Genomic DNA, 14275 nt, shown 5'->3' on the forward strand with positions numbered 1-14275 from the left:
ATTTCAATTTACTGTATTTCTATTTTTTTATCTTTTGGAAATTTGATAATATGAATTTTAATTGGAAATAAAATTCTTGTATAGCTCTCAACCAATCAGGTTGCAGGGATTTTCTCATCCATTCTATAATACTTACGATACCACATCGATTGTACTTACCATACCACATGCTCTGAGACTGACAGTACGTATTTACCATACCACATGCTCTGAGACTGACAGTACGTACTTACCATACCACATGCTCTGGAAATGGAGATACAAATCGCTATTTTGTCATTCATCGTCTTTCAAAGATTGTCCTCTGTTGAATAGTTCAGTACTAATGTCATGATTTTTGTCGACGGTGTAATATGATTTGGAAGGATTTGATTGGATATCAGGCAGATACGTCATAATGAAAATATCATCGTACATGGAAGCTGTCTCGAGTAGTTCAGGGCTCACAGGCCTAATTCATTTCCCATAGACTCGTGTGTTAAAGTGGCACTTAAACAGAATTCATACAAAATAAGGAGGAAATTCGAGGGTTGAATGTTTACTACCAGTGGATAGGATAAATGTCTGACATTCCATATCTGACCAGAAAAGGGTACCTCGACCGGCTCATTTTAAAAATATATCAGCATTTATGAAGACTACACCTGCCGGGACCAAATTCATCACTTGAGAGAGTAAAATGACCCTAATTCTTCAGCCAGTAAAAATATAGTTCCATAGTGGTGATATATCTTTCCAATTTGGAAAAAGTAAGTTCAGTAGGTACCCTCCCTAGAATCAGTGTTAGATTGTCAGTCATATTCATTCATCTTTGTCAATCAGCAATATCAAATTTAAAAATTGAGCAATGGGTTGGCTCGAATGAATATTTATGGCCTGCCAGTTGTGATTAGGCCCGTGCGACCTGTAGATTGAATTATTAGTTTGTTTTATCCTCCATTTAGCACATTCAATTGTTGCAAATCAGAAGTACTGACTACACCATTACATTGATACAACATTTATTGTGCTCTTCAAAATGTAAAATCTATGAGATAACGAGCTTTTACGTACGTCTGAGTACTTTGACATCCTTTATTAAAATACATTGTAACTGAAAAACAAAACTATTTTCAAAAATCAAAAGAGAAAAACCTGCAAAATTTCACATTTTAATTCGCTGTCCGGAAAATTGAAAGATTTAAAACGATTTTACTAACGGATCGTGGGGGGGGGGGCCAAAAATCTCACAGTTCGACGTGTACATCTAAATACTCTCCAACACACACACACGCACACCGATATTTTTAGTAGAAGTAGATAACAATGAAATACATTAAAATGTTATTTGACAGCTGAAACATTATAGGCAGCAAAAATAAAGTAAAAACTAAAATTGGAAAATATTGATTAATTTTCATGGCCCGGAAAATCACAATGTCAAAGGTCCTGTTCACCCCAACAAAAAGTTGATTTGGATAAAAAATAGAAAAATCAAATAATTATAATACTGAAATTATTGTCAAAATCGGATGTATGAAAGAAATGTCATTTCAAAATTGCACTTATTCTTCGCTATGAAGTTATATGCATAGAAATGCAAATGAGACAGTCGGTGATGTCACTATAACTTTGTATTTTTATTTCATTATTTCATTTAAAAAATGAGTGACGTCATGTTCTTTATTTGCATTTCGAGCAGAAAGTCGGTGATGTCACTCACTATAACTTTTTTTTTGTATTTCATTATTTCATTATGTGCCGAATTGATAACAATATTCTTCGCCATGTCAAAATATGCCTGAAAAATTGCACACTTCCAGATATTCAGGGAGGAATCGAACATTATTCAACATTATAATGAAGAGAAGACTAAATGATTAATTTTTTTATTAATGAAATCCCCCCTCAAAAAATGTCCGATTTTGATGAATTCATTTGCGTTATATAATTATGTTTGTTTTTCCCACTTTTATTCGAACCAACTTTTAGGACTCAAACCTTTAGAATGAAACGATAAACGGTTTTATTTTTGTATATCATGAATAAATTTGGGCCTCTTAGGAAACCGAGCTCAAACATTTCATTCCCATTGTGTTGGATTTTAAGCCAAATATAGCATACTATATTCTATATTGATATATTTGAATGGCAAAATAATACATGAATCCGCAACAATAGTTATCAACTGGAAGAACATATCAATAGAAATTGTTATAGGTTTAAACGCAACCCCCTAAATCGTACGTAGCAACTTAGTTTGCAATCCAATCAAAACTACGCACTTGAGACTTGCAATTTACTCTTTCTGCGACGGGCACCAGAATAAAAGAAAATACGAAATCTGTTGTAGTAGGTTAAAAATGTTTATATTTTTATTTAAATATATCAAAAATATGAATAGATTTGAATGATAAGATAGAAATAGTAATGAAGAAAATATTGCAATATGGTAATTTTTTTCTAAAATAAAAACATATAGATATATATCTGCAATATCCCATCACAATGTAATAAGTAAACCTTCGAGATAATATTTCAATCAAGTTGGCAATAAGTGTATTGGAAGAGTTAATAAGATCAATAGCCATTTCCATCCACCATATATTATTTTTCATTAATTTCATTTCAGTAATTATGCCATGATCATAATTTTCATCTCTGTACTATAGTTTATAATGATTTAGAAACTTAACACGGTATACAGTATGTTTTTGCAGCGACTTGATAATAAGTGTTACGCACTCATACAAGAAAAATGTATATTTCCTTGCTGTAAATCCCATGTTATTCACCACCTTAAGCGAGAAAATTCTGTTAATATTCATTCTTTTTAGTATAATCGTCATTAAACTAAATTCTTCTACAGATAATTGATTTAAGGTAAATAATATATTATGTGGTTGAAAAGTTGATTCAATATTGATTTGTTCATCTCTGTAATGTGTAACACGGTGGCTCAGTGGTAGAGCGTCCGCCTCATGAACGGGAGGTCGTGGGTTCGATCCTCGGCCGAGTCATACCAAAGACTTGAAAAATTGGACCTTCTGCTCTCTTGTCAGGCGCTCGACGTACGAGAACGGAGAAGGGTAATGACATATTATGAAAGTTATGCAGGGCCCGCAGGAAGATCAGCATACAGCTGAGAGTGGCTACCCTGAGTAAATAAAAGTTATTATTATTGTTATTCATCTTAGGCGCCGAGTCTCTATTGGGATCCTAGATGCCTTAAGCTGTTTACTATCAAACACTCGTTACTCGATCACAAACAATCTTCTGACTTAACGGTATGTTACCAATTTTGCAATCAAATGACTGCTTTTGAGACACCGAGCATTTTTTCCTCGCCTCCTTCTTTTTCCGATATAGTTCGTAAGTCACAAATCGGTCTGGGGCGAAGAAACGTTGGTACACAGGAGACATTAAAACACAAAGACCTGATACAAGGTGCATTCCAATGAAAGACCAAATTGCACTTGTGTAAGACCCAGTTTTGTCGATACTCTCACCTGAAAATGCGAAGAAGAAACAAAAATTCTTTTAAACTGTGAAAAGTATTCATCACCATCATTATCTTAATCGTCATGATTAAAGATCCCATCTCCATTATCGTCATCATCATTGATGATGATGATGACGATCCCATCACTTGTATCACTTCTACCATCACCGTCTTCCTCGTCCTGCTTATGAAAATATGGATTTTCATATGGACCATCGTCATCGTCACCATCACCTCCTCGTCCTCATAATCTCATCTTCACTAGCACCATAATCATCAATATCATCATCAACATCATCAGAACATCATCATGACGATCATCGACCCCATCGCTATTATATCATTACCACTCCCACGTCCTCTTCATCATCATCATCACCATCATCAAAAATACCAACCTCAACAACACGATCATCGATCCAATCACTTGTATCACTTTTACCACAACCGTCTTCCCCGTCGTCCTCCTCCTCATCATTGGCATCATCATCATTATACCATCTTCAGCATCACCATTAGTCCAGTAGATATGTGAAAAAGATGCTCGAATCTGGCAGAAAGTGTGAAATTTGGCATACAGGGGTATTTTTGGGCGCTGATTTCAAAAATTGCCGGCCCCAAGCGATTTGACCATCGGGTCGGCCGCCATTTTGAAATCCAAAATGGCCGCCATTAAAAATCATTAAATGTCATTTTCTTGAGTTTTTCATGTCATGTGACACTGAAATTTGGCATATAGGGGTATTTTGCGGCACTGATTTCAAACATTGCCGGCCCCCAGCAATTTGACCATTTGGCCGGCGGCAAAATGGCCGCCATCTTGAAATCCAAGATGGCCGCCATGATATATTATTGCAATCATTTTTTCGAGTTTTATGTGAACTGCGGTATTGAAATTTGGCATATAGGCTTAATTTGGGGTGCTGATTTCAAATATTGCTGGCCCCAAGTGATTTGACCATCGGGTCGGCCGCCATTTTGAAATCCAAGATGGCCGCCATGAGAAATCATTAATGTCATTTTCTTGAGTTTTACATGACGTGTGACACTGAAATTTGGCATATAGGGGTATTTTTAGGCACTGATTTCAAATATTTGCCGGCTCCCAGCAATTTGACACTTTGGTCGGCGGCAAAATGGCCGCCATTTTGAAATCCAAGATGGCCACCATGAAAACTCATTAAATGTCATTTTCTTGAGTTTTACATGATATGTGACACTGAAATTTGGCATACAGGGGTATTTTGAGGCACTGATGTCAAATATTGCCGGCCCCCAGCAATTTGACCTCCAGGTCAGTGACAAAACGGCCGCCATCTTAAAATCCAAGATGGCCGCCATGAAAGATAATTTGCTCAAGTCTTACGTATGGCCTGTAACACTTTAGATTTGGAGAAAAACTTGATCTTTGCATCCTTCATCAATGAAAAGAACATAATAAATAGATGCTATTTTGAATGATGTAGAACATTATAATGGTGAGTAAAACCCATTGTATAGGCACTAAAAACAAATCCAACACAAGCACATCTTTGTCCGTTGCAAGGATTACAATACTTTGGCACCCTTAATTGCTGATATAGATGTTACTTAAGTATGAAGCACCATACATACACAAACCAGCTAGCTTCTTCTGCAGTTACACATTTGAAGTGGCTTTGGTTGAATAATAACCATCCGGAACAATCATTTTCTGTTGAGAGGCTGTAAATTATTTCTTCATATGATCTGCAGTATTGCACTTTGATATATCGACGGAGTGTGGGGTGCTTATTTGAAATATTGCTGGCCCTCAGTGATCTGATCCCGAGTCAGAAGCAAAATGTCAGCCATCTTGAAATCCAAGATGGCTGCCATGAAAAAGATCATTGAAAAAATCACTTTATCTAGTATCACATAACGTATTATTTTAAAGTTTGGCATCTAGGGATATTGAAAATGCCCCCAGTAATCTGTCCAATAGATATGCTGCAAAATGGCCACCATCTTGAAATCTAGAGAGGATCTACTGTCATGAAAATTCATCAAAATCATTTTCTTTGTTTTAATTAATTTGAGGCACTGCATTTTAGACATACAGGCAAGTTTTTTGCCTGCTGGTTTGAAAATATTGCTCCAATAATTGCAATATTATAGTGGTTATAGTGGTATTATGATGATGATGAAACTAATATTAATGATGGATGATAATAATACATATTTTATTGTTCAAAATAGAATTCAGTAACAGAAATGCTCCGAAAATTTATTTTGCCCATACCCTGTAGATCGTGAGCCCGGCAGCAATTTTGCAGCGCCACATCAGACGTTGCTCTATCCCTTAAAAAGGGGAGTTCACCCCGGAAAAAAGTTTGTTGTAAAAACAAAAGAAAATATGATATAAAAATGATATTGGTGGATCCATCAAAGATATTAGAATTTTAAGTTTTTGATTTGTGACGTCATATAGGCTACTGTACGAGCAGCTGCCCCATTATGTTGTGTGATATAAAATGCATAAATGGTTCATCATGGGTATTTTTTATCTTTCTGGAGCAGGTGTGAAATCATTTGTTTGTTGATATACCAAGGCTTCAATAAAAACATTTTCATTTTTTTAGGAGGCTACATTTCATTGATTTTGTACTATAAGAAACATGGGGGAACTGCTTGCATCTGACGTCACAAATAGACCAAATGAAATTCCAATAGTTTTTTAAATATTTGATGGAATTTCCTCAAACCTTCAATATTTTTTAATTATTTATTCTGTTATCGTTTCAATAAATTTTTTGTCAGGTTGAACTTCCCTTTAATTCGTTGACCGCCAAACAGGTTAGAAGGAACTCCCCTCTTTTAACATCTTTTGGTCTAATGCTGTCGGAGCTTGAACTCCCGATCTCCCGATCGAGAGGCGAACATGCTCCCATTGTCAGATTGTCGAACACACGATGGTTATCCAAAAATGCAAAATTTCAAAATGATAACTACGTTATAATTATGATATTTATTTTTTTAATGAATTTTCTTATGGCAGCCATCTTGGATTTCAAGATGGCTGCCATTTTGCCTCTGACCAAATGGTCGAATTGCTGGGGGCTGGCAATATTTGAAATCAGTGCCTCAAAATACCCCTATATGCCAAATTTCAGTGTCACATGACATGAAAAACTCAAGAAAATAACATTCAATGATTTTTCATGGCGGCCATCTTGAATTTCAAAATATCGGCCGACCCAATGGTCAAATCGCTTGGGGCCGGCAATTTTTGAAATCAGCACCCCAAATTAAGCCTATATGCCAAATTTCAGTACCGCAGTTCATATAAAACTCGAGAAAATGATTGCAATATTATATCATGGCGGCCATCTTGGATTTCAAGATGGCGGCCATTTTGCCGCCGGCCAAATGGTCGAATTGCTGGGGGCCGGCAATATTTGAAATCAGTGCCTCAAAATACCCCTATATGCCAAATTTCAGTGTCACATGCCATGTAAAACTCAAGAAAATGACATTTAATGATTTTTCATGGCGGCCATTTTGGATTTCAAAATGGCGGCCGACCCGATGGTCAAATCGCTTGGGGCCGGCAATTTTTGAAATCAGCGCCCAAAAATACCCCTGTATGCCAAATTTCAGTACCGCAGTTCATATAAAACTCGAGAAAATTATTGCAATATTATATCATGGCGGCCATCTTGGATTTCAAGATGGCGGACATTTTGCCGCCGGCCAAATGGTCAAATTGCTGGGGGCCGGCAATATTTGAAATCAGTGCCTCAAAATACCCATATATGCCAAATTTCAGTGTCACATGCCATGTAAAACTCAAGAAAATGACATTTAATGATTTTTCATGGCGGCCATTTTGGATTTCAAAATGGCGGCCGACCCGATGGTCAAATCGCTTGGGGCCGGCAATTTTTGAAATCAGCGCCCAAAAATACCCCTGTATGCCAAATTTCACATTTTCTGCCAGATCCGAGCATCTTGGCCATTTTTTTGTCACATAACCGCTCCACTACATCACCTGATCATCCCTATCACCAACACCACCACCACCATCATCATCATCATCACTGATATGTCACGTTCATTACCGACAAGAGATCCAAGAACATATCCAGATCCATAGGTGCATAAAATAATACCCGAGGTCTCTAGCGCCCTCTGCGGTCCAAAGAATTCGTTTGAAAGGCTAAAACTGATTGTGTTGGTCGTCGTCATCGTTACTCCGCCGACAACTAGAGAAAAAAAGGAAATGAAAATCATCTTATGACCATTATTTGGTATACATACTTTCTTTGAAATGACACAACTTTAGTTGTGAAGTCTTCCATGAAAACTTGAGGAGAGGCAAAAATTAACAAATCAATTGTGCATTGTCAATGCATTGGATGAGAGGCCTACTGATCAGAATTTCACCATGCCAACGCGATTTTGGATTAAAGGTAATCATTCCCGGGATCAAGAGAATGCTGTTGGACATACGTCCTTGCTGCGGACGGTGCCAGCGGCCCATAACTGACACCAACGTAATACAACGCTCATTCAAACGAGTGCTGAATGCCTGAAATGTGATGATTCTCAGTTTGCGTATGCTTCGGCTGCTGTTAGAAGATCCTGGCCGGTTTGCTCCGGTTCCTTCTGCTGAGTGAAGTGATGTCAGCAGCTTTGGGCCAGCGCCGATGTGTGTGAACACTTGCTATGCGACTGCATGGCTGATTGATTGGCAACTGCGTTCAAATTATCTTGATGATCTTTGAAATGCCGGCGAGTGCAGCAGTCCGTCTAACAGCGTCCACTTGAATCGCGGGAACGACTTCCTTTAAAAACTCTCGTGAATTCTGACAACCCAACCCCCCCCCCCCCATTACATGCCCCCTGAAAGATACCAATTCCATGCCCGTCGTAATTATAAACTAGGATATATCACATTAACCTCGGTAGTTGTAGGACTGAATAATGCCATATTCTAGTTAGTAAGACTGGACCTACTAGGTCCATGGAACGACCGTACATTTTCTGAACCTACCCACAGCAATGCCGTACATAATGACCTCACTCCTAGTAAACATGACGAGGAGCATGATCACGATGCTGATTCCATTGGCAATGACGAGAAGGAAAACCCGTGGAAATGGAATGTAGTCTCCTATCGCACTGATGACGATCTTCCCGACGAGGTTTGCGAACCCGATCACGGACACGACCCGCACTCCTGTCATTTCTGTGAACCCCACTGACATCATGTAGTTTATCTGTCAGAGAGAGAGAGAGAGAGATGACAGTCACAACAACGAAATCGATTCCAAACCGATTACTGGTCCGTCATTGGAATTAACGTTCCAAATAGATTTGATCGGTCTGGAGTCGGTTTACCGGTGTAACAATGTCTGGAAAAGGATATGTTCGTGACGTCAGAACCTGTTGCATAAAATGTATCATTAACTGTAAAATATATATACTTCGTTTCCACTGTCGTGTGAACCGTTACGAACAACACGAGTAGCATGGATCGCTCTGGCCACGGAGGATCGTCTATTGTTACTGGGGGTGCATGCTGTCACAATGCTCAGCACCCCCAGTAAATAATAATCCTCCGTGCACAGGGCCCTGACGATTTGCCTTTCGTAACTGATCGCAAAAATGTGTAAACAATAAGATTCAAAGTTTTTTTCTACGATCAATACGATTGCCTCGATTGATTTGGTACGATATTATACAATCTAATAATTACGATTACTCCACGATTAAGACCCGCGTTTCAATCGTGGCTCGAGTCGTAAACAGTGGGAACTGGGCAGATAGCATTTATATATGAGGCGCCGATTATGTAGTTGCCTTTATATGACACCTAGATAGATCCTTGCGATTTGATTGGTTGTTTGATATCGTTCATTCAGCCCATTTTGCAATGACGTCATCAACCGTGCAATTTTGTATCCATTCATCGTGCAATTTTGGATCCATACGATTTTGTCCATTGCACGCGCGCACCGAGACAAATAAATACGCATGTTGTAATGACGTAACAATCAACAGACCGAACTCGCACTGCATGAGCATGTTTTGCATCGAAATTCATAAATTTCACATGAAAAAAAAAAATATATTTTTATGTGTCATATAAACCAAATAATGAATGTTTTTTTCATTCGTGCAATGAACAGAATACTTCATTCGGTGAAAGATGAAATAATGATCCATTCAACGAGGCGCAGCCGAGTTGAATGGATCATTTCATCTTTCACCTCATGAAGTATTCTGTCCATTGCACTCATAAACATTCATTATTTGTATAATATTCAATGGCGCACTATATATATCCCAGGCTGTAGCTCCAGCTTCCGAAGGCGCTGGGTGCATTCAAGGAATCAATCATGCCGTGTACCCATTCACCTCACCTGGGTGGAGTGCAGAACAATGTGGGTAAATTTTTAAAACTTTGCCATCCAACTTACCTACGGTAACGGTTATCAACTTCCGATCGAAATCAACGATCCCATGGAATATACCATTGGATTAAAGTAACTTTCTGCAATCGAGCCCCGATCACATGAATGATTGGATTGGCAAGCCTTTATTTACATACAGAACATTGAGCATATAATACTGGGAAGTGTCTCGTGTAATGAATAGTAATTTCCAGCGATCAACAATCCTTGGAGAGTTTCATTAAGCGCGACAAAACATAAATAAGGTAAGGTACAAAATATGTTCTCCTGATCAATTGACACTTGCATTTGATTTGTAAACCTCTGATTCTCATGATTTTTCTTCACCGTAATAATTATTCTCTAATTATTCAAATCAACTTTTTATTGGGGTGGACTTAGTCCTTAATAATGAAACTGTTTTATCCATGCATAGGATGCACCATAATTATTTGCATGTCATTTAGACCGTATAGAAACGTGCAATATTTGGAGATTCTCGCAAAAAAAAATCATAGCAGATCACGGATGAGTATTTGTCTCTTATACGATGATTTCATTATCTAAACATAATCTAAAATACCATTTTCAGTAACTCACGATTTTTTGGTCTGCACCAGGCTCCAGGGGCGTCGATCCATTTTTCAGATTGGGGGGACAAAATCATGAATCGAAGTTCCAAAGGCGCTCGACCACAAAACATGCGCACCCACGCACACTCACACACATAGACCTATATATATATATATATATATAACTCATGAGAAACAAATTAATGCGAGCGCAAAGCGCGAGCTAAATTTTTTTTAGTATACAGACCTGAAAACAGGAAAAAGGTACCTGTATAGGACTGTAGTTACTCATGAGGAGGTTAGATATCTCACTAAACATATAATGCGAGTGCCGAGAGCGAGCTGAAATTTCTTAATATTCTGACCTATAAGCTTGATATCCTAAGCATTTTTCAATGATTAAGATGGGTATCTAAAAAAACAACAGATGCGAGCGCGAAACGCGCGACCTGAAAATTTTGATATTTCAATCTGAAAGAAATTGACAGTTTAATGAACGTTTTTAATAAAGAACAAGATATATATCCAATAAATGAAGTCGAAGCGGGAATTCTTTTGAGGTTCAGAACTGAAAACGGGACATTCTGTTCACCTATTCAATCATGAAAAGTATGGGGTTTTGCTAAAGAAATGATGCGAGCGCGAAGCGCGAGCTGAAAATTTTTATATTCTAATCTGAAAACCGGACATTTTGAGCACGATTTAGAAAAAAGAGCGAGTTGTGTATTTCAATCTCGCTTTCCGATTTCTGTGTTACATTACAATCTTATTTTATTTCTGTACAATCCGGAATTATTGGGGGGGGGGGGGGGCAAAACGATATGTTTGCCCACCCAATATTTTCATTGGTGGGGCGATCGCCCCCCCCCCCCCCCTGCCCCCCAGGATCGACGCCTCTGCCAGGCTCGCACTGAAATAGTTCGCACCACAAGCGTTCAGTAACAACGTAACAGAGCGGCGCTGCTAAAATTCAACTACTCGGGCACATAATGGATGGCGCTGCTAATAATAACAGCGTCAAAAAAGCACCGGTCTGGCACGGGCTAATGGAGCACGCGGCATTGTTAAAGTCAAAATTTTACGATTTTGCCCGGAGCTGGTCTGGACCAGCGAGTAACTGAAAGCAGTATAAAAGTGCTAATTTGTTCCCTATAATCGCATAGACCAGTAATTTTGGAAGGAACTGTGTATCTTTGCAGCACGGAGAGAACGCTATATATAGCTCCTTTTGAAGCAATATGTACTGTGTATATTTTGGACATACACTCCATAAAAAGCTAAAATTCACTCTCAACTTAAGATGCAAATTTCATTTCAGGGACTGATCTACGATTATCACTCAGTGAGGAGCGTGACTGGGGACCAAAATAATAATTTTGCAGAGAGTCACTGCCCCAAGTCTTGTGGAAGTGCCGTGGTGTAGCGGTTCTGACTCTCGCCTTGTAATCAGAGGGTCGTATGTTCGAATCCCACCATGGCCTAGCGTCCTTTGTCAAGGCGTCAATCCACAATTTGCCACTCTCCACCCAGGTGTTAAATGGGTTCCCGGTAGGATACGAAAGCCTATGTAGTATGCCTAGCAATTGAGTCTTAGAACTCTTGTTGGAATGCTCCCCAGGGAGTGGAGAAGGTGCATGCATTGTATGCGGGCATGCAAGGATCCGATGACCAGGGTAATAATATATCTGTAAAGCGCTTAGAGACGTCGTTCCGATGTGTTAAGCGCTATATAAATGCGGAATATTATTATTATTATTAGACAGACGGGTTCCATACTCACCCAATTGACTAAGTAAAAGCAGTCTCCCATGCCATTAAGTATCATTGATATTGATATCAACCAAAGTTCTGGAAGAGTCAGAGCAACTAGGATTCTCCTCGTCATGTTTGGATTCGATGAAGTTCCTAGTACTTTAGCGTTACCCGTCTCTCCATCCGCACACGGTAAAGTCCATTTATCGGGTTCATAAAAACAGCGCCCGCTAGAAGCCATCGTGTCCATATCTTTTATTCTTTGGTATCTCGCTTCAGTCACCTTTACAGGTAAGCTATCAATATGACTTTCCTTTCCTGGCGGGAAGTCATCAGATTGTTCTGTTGAAGATACTGTTTGTTTGGTCGTATCTAGGATTCTATAGTCCCCCTTCAACGGTTCGAATTCTTTGGTATCCTGCTGCTGGGGAATGCTCCCCGGTTTGTCAACGGTGGCACTGTTATCTGAAGGGTGGGGTGGGGGTTCACCGAATGTGCAGACACATGGGAATCCAACCATGAAGAGAAGTGGACCAAGTATTCGAAGAAGGGTCCTCCAACCATACATTGAAATGATGAAAGACATTAGGGGTGTAAATGAAAGCAGACCTATATAGGGAACAAAAATTTGAGAACATTTTACACGTTTAAAGAAGGATTTAATGTATGGAAAAGAAAGAATCTCGTAAATTCTAAAATCACTTAAAAATAATTGTAAAGGGCCGTTTAATTTCAATGAATATTTTTTTTCTTCAAAAAAGGTAGCCTAGTACCCACTTGAACAAGTCCCTGTAGAAAGATTATGGGAAAGACAGAATTCAGCAGTCGACACCTAAAAAATAAACACGAATTTGATGGCAAACATGCAATGAATACATGTCCTGAAAAACACATTAAAGAGTGTCTTTTCTCAATAATTCAATACCATTTTAAGGAGGTATATTACGCTTGGATAAACTGGAGATATATTTTGTGTACATGTTGATTTGTGTCGAAGTACGGCATGGATGCCATGAAAGAATAAAAATATCGATTGAGGCGTCAAGTTTTCCGGACACACTCGGCATATTTGCGTCGATTACGTAATTCCTGCAGTCGTAAAAAAAAAGCAAAAACCTGGGGCGGTATTCTGAGGTCATTTTATCTTTAAAATATTTTATTTTATCTCTTAAAATGAAATTGGTATTCTGAGATGACATTTTATCTCTCAGATAAAATTTACAATTTTATCTTGCATATAAATTTTATCTTGCGTAACTATAGATGATACGCATCAGAACACTGCCTGCGTAGACATACCCATCGCGTATCTGGGTATTGCAACGCGGATGATGTGCTTGCGCCCAATACCGTGTTTACACTTAATCGGCATTTGGTTCAGAACCAAATGCCGATTAAGTGTAAACACGGTGCAAGTTACTTTGAAGAAAAAAAATAAAATAAACTTAAAAGAGGGTAGGGGCTATTTTATCTCCGCGACGTTGATTTCACCAATATTTCTAGGTGAATTAATCCCAAATGTTAACATGAAAATGAAGAAAAATTATATATTTATTGAGAATAACACCTTAACGTTATTCCTGTACAATCAGAAAGTATTTCATAAAACTTTTTTTGACTAATATTGTCTTTGATATGTTGCTTGAAAAGATGCGATATAGACTTTAAAAAATGTAAAAGTATTGTCCTTTTTTGTTAAAAAGAAATCTCTGTAAAGAATTGACGCAATCTCACCCCTTTGCCACACCTCCTGGCGGAATGGATTTCAATTGGTTGAGTGACACGAGAGAGCTATAAAAGCGCGTTTCTAATTGGATATTGATTAAAAAGTAGGTGTGTCTTACAGAGATAAAATGAAGATAAAATTGTTCTCAGAATACCAATTCGGAGAGATTTTAAGGGTATTTTATCTCACTGAATTTAACGGAGATAAAATATTTTATTTTATCTGAGATAAAATGGATCTCAGAATACCACCCCAGGGCACTTCCCTAAAAAGACTCTTTCTTGCGCATACGGTCTTTAAACTCTCCTTTCTAATATATTATATGAAG

At 38.3% G+C, this 14275-nt stretch overlaps 1 protein-coding gene across 1 annotated transcript in view; it reads right to left on the reverse strand.

The window, feature by feature from the left end:
* Positions 1–2331: 2331 nt before the first annotated feature.
* LOC129282953 (monocarboxylate transporter 13-like) overlaps positions 2332–14275 on the reverse strand; it is a 29221-nt gene continuing 17277 nt past the window's right edge. Inside the window, exons 4-7 of the mRNA XM_064114808.1 lie at positions 12250–12830; positions 8496–8721; positions 7561–7704; positions 2332–3488 (exon numbers count right to left, since the gene is read on the reverse strand). Of these exons, the coding sequence (XP_063970878.1) occupies positions 3223–3488; positions 7561–7704; positions 8496–8721; positions 12250–12830 (1217 nt within the window). The 3' untranslated portion in view covers positions 2332–3222. The remainder of the gene's footprint in view (positions 3489–7560; positions 7705–8495; positions 8722–12249; positions 12831–14275) is intronic.

Source organism: Lytechinus pictus, unplaced genomic scaffold, assembly GCF_037042905.1.
Source record: "Lytechinus pictus isolate F3 Inbred unplaced genomic scaffold, Lp3.0 scaffold_20, whole genome shotgun sequence".
NCBI classification, from domain to species: domain Eukaryota; kingdom Metazoa; phylum Echinodermata; class Echinoidea; order Temnopleuroida; family Toxopneustidae; genus Lytechinus; species Lytechinus pictus.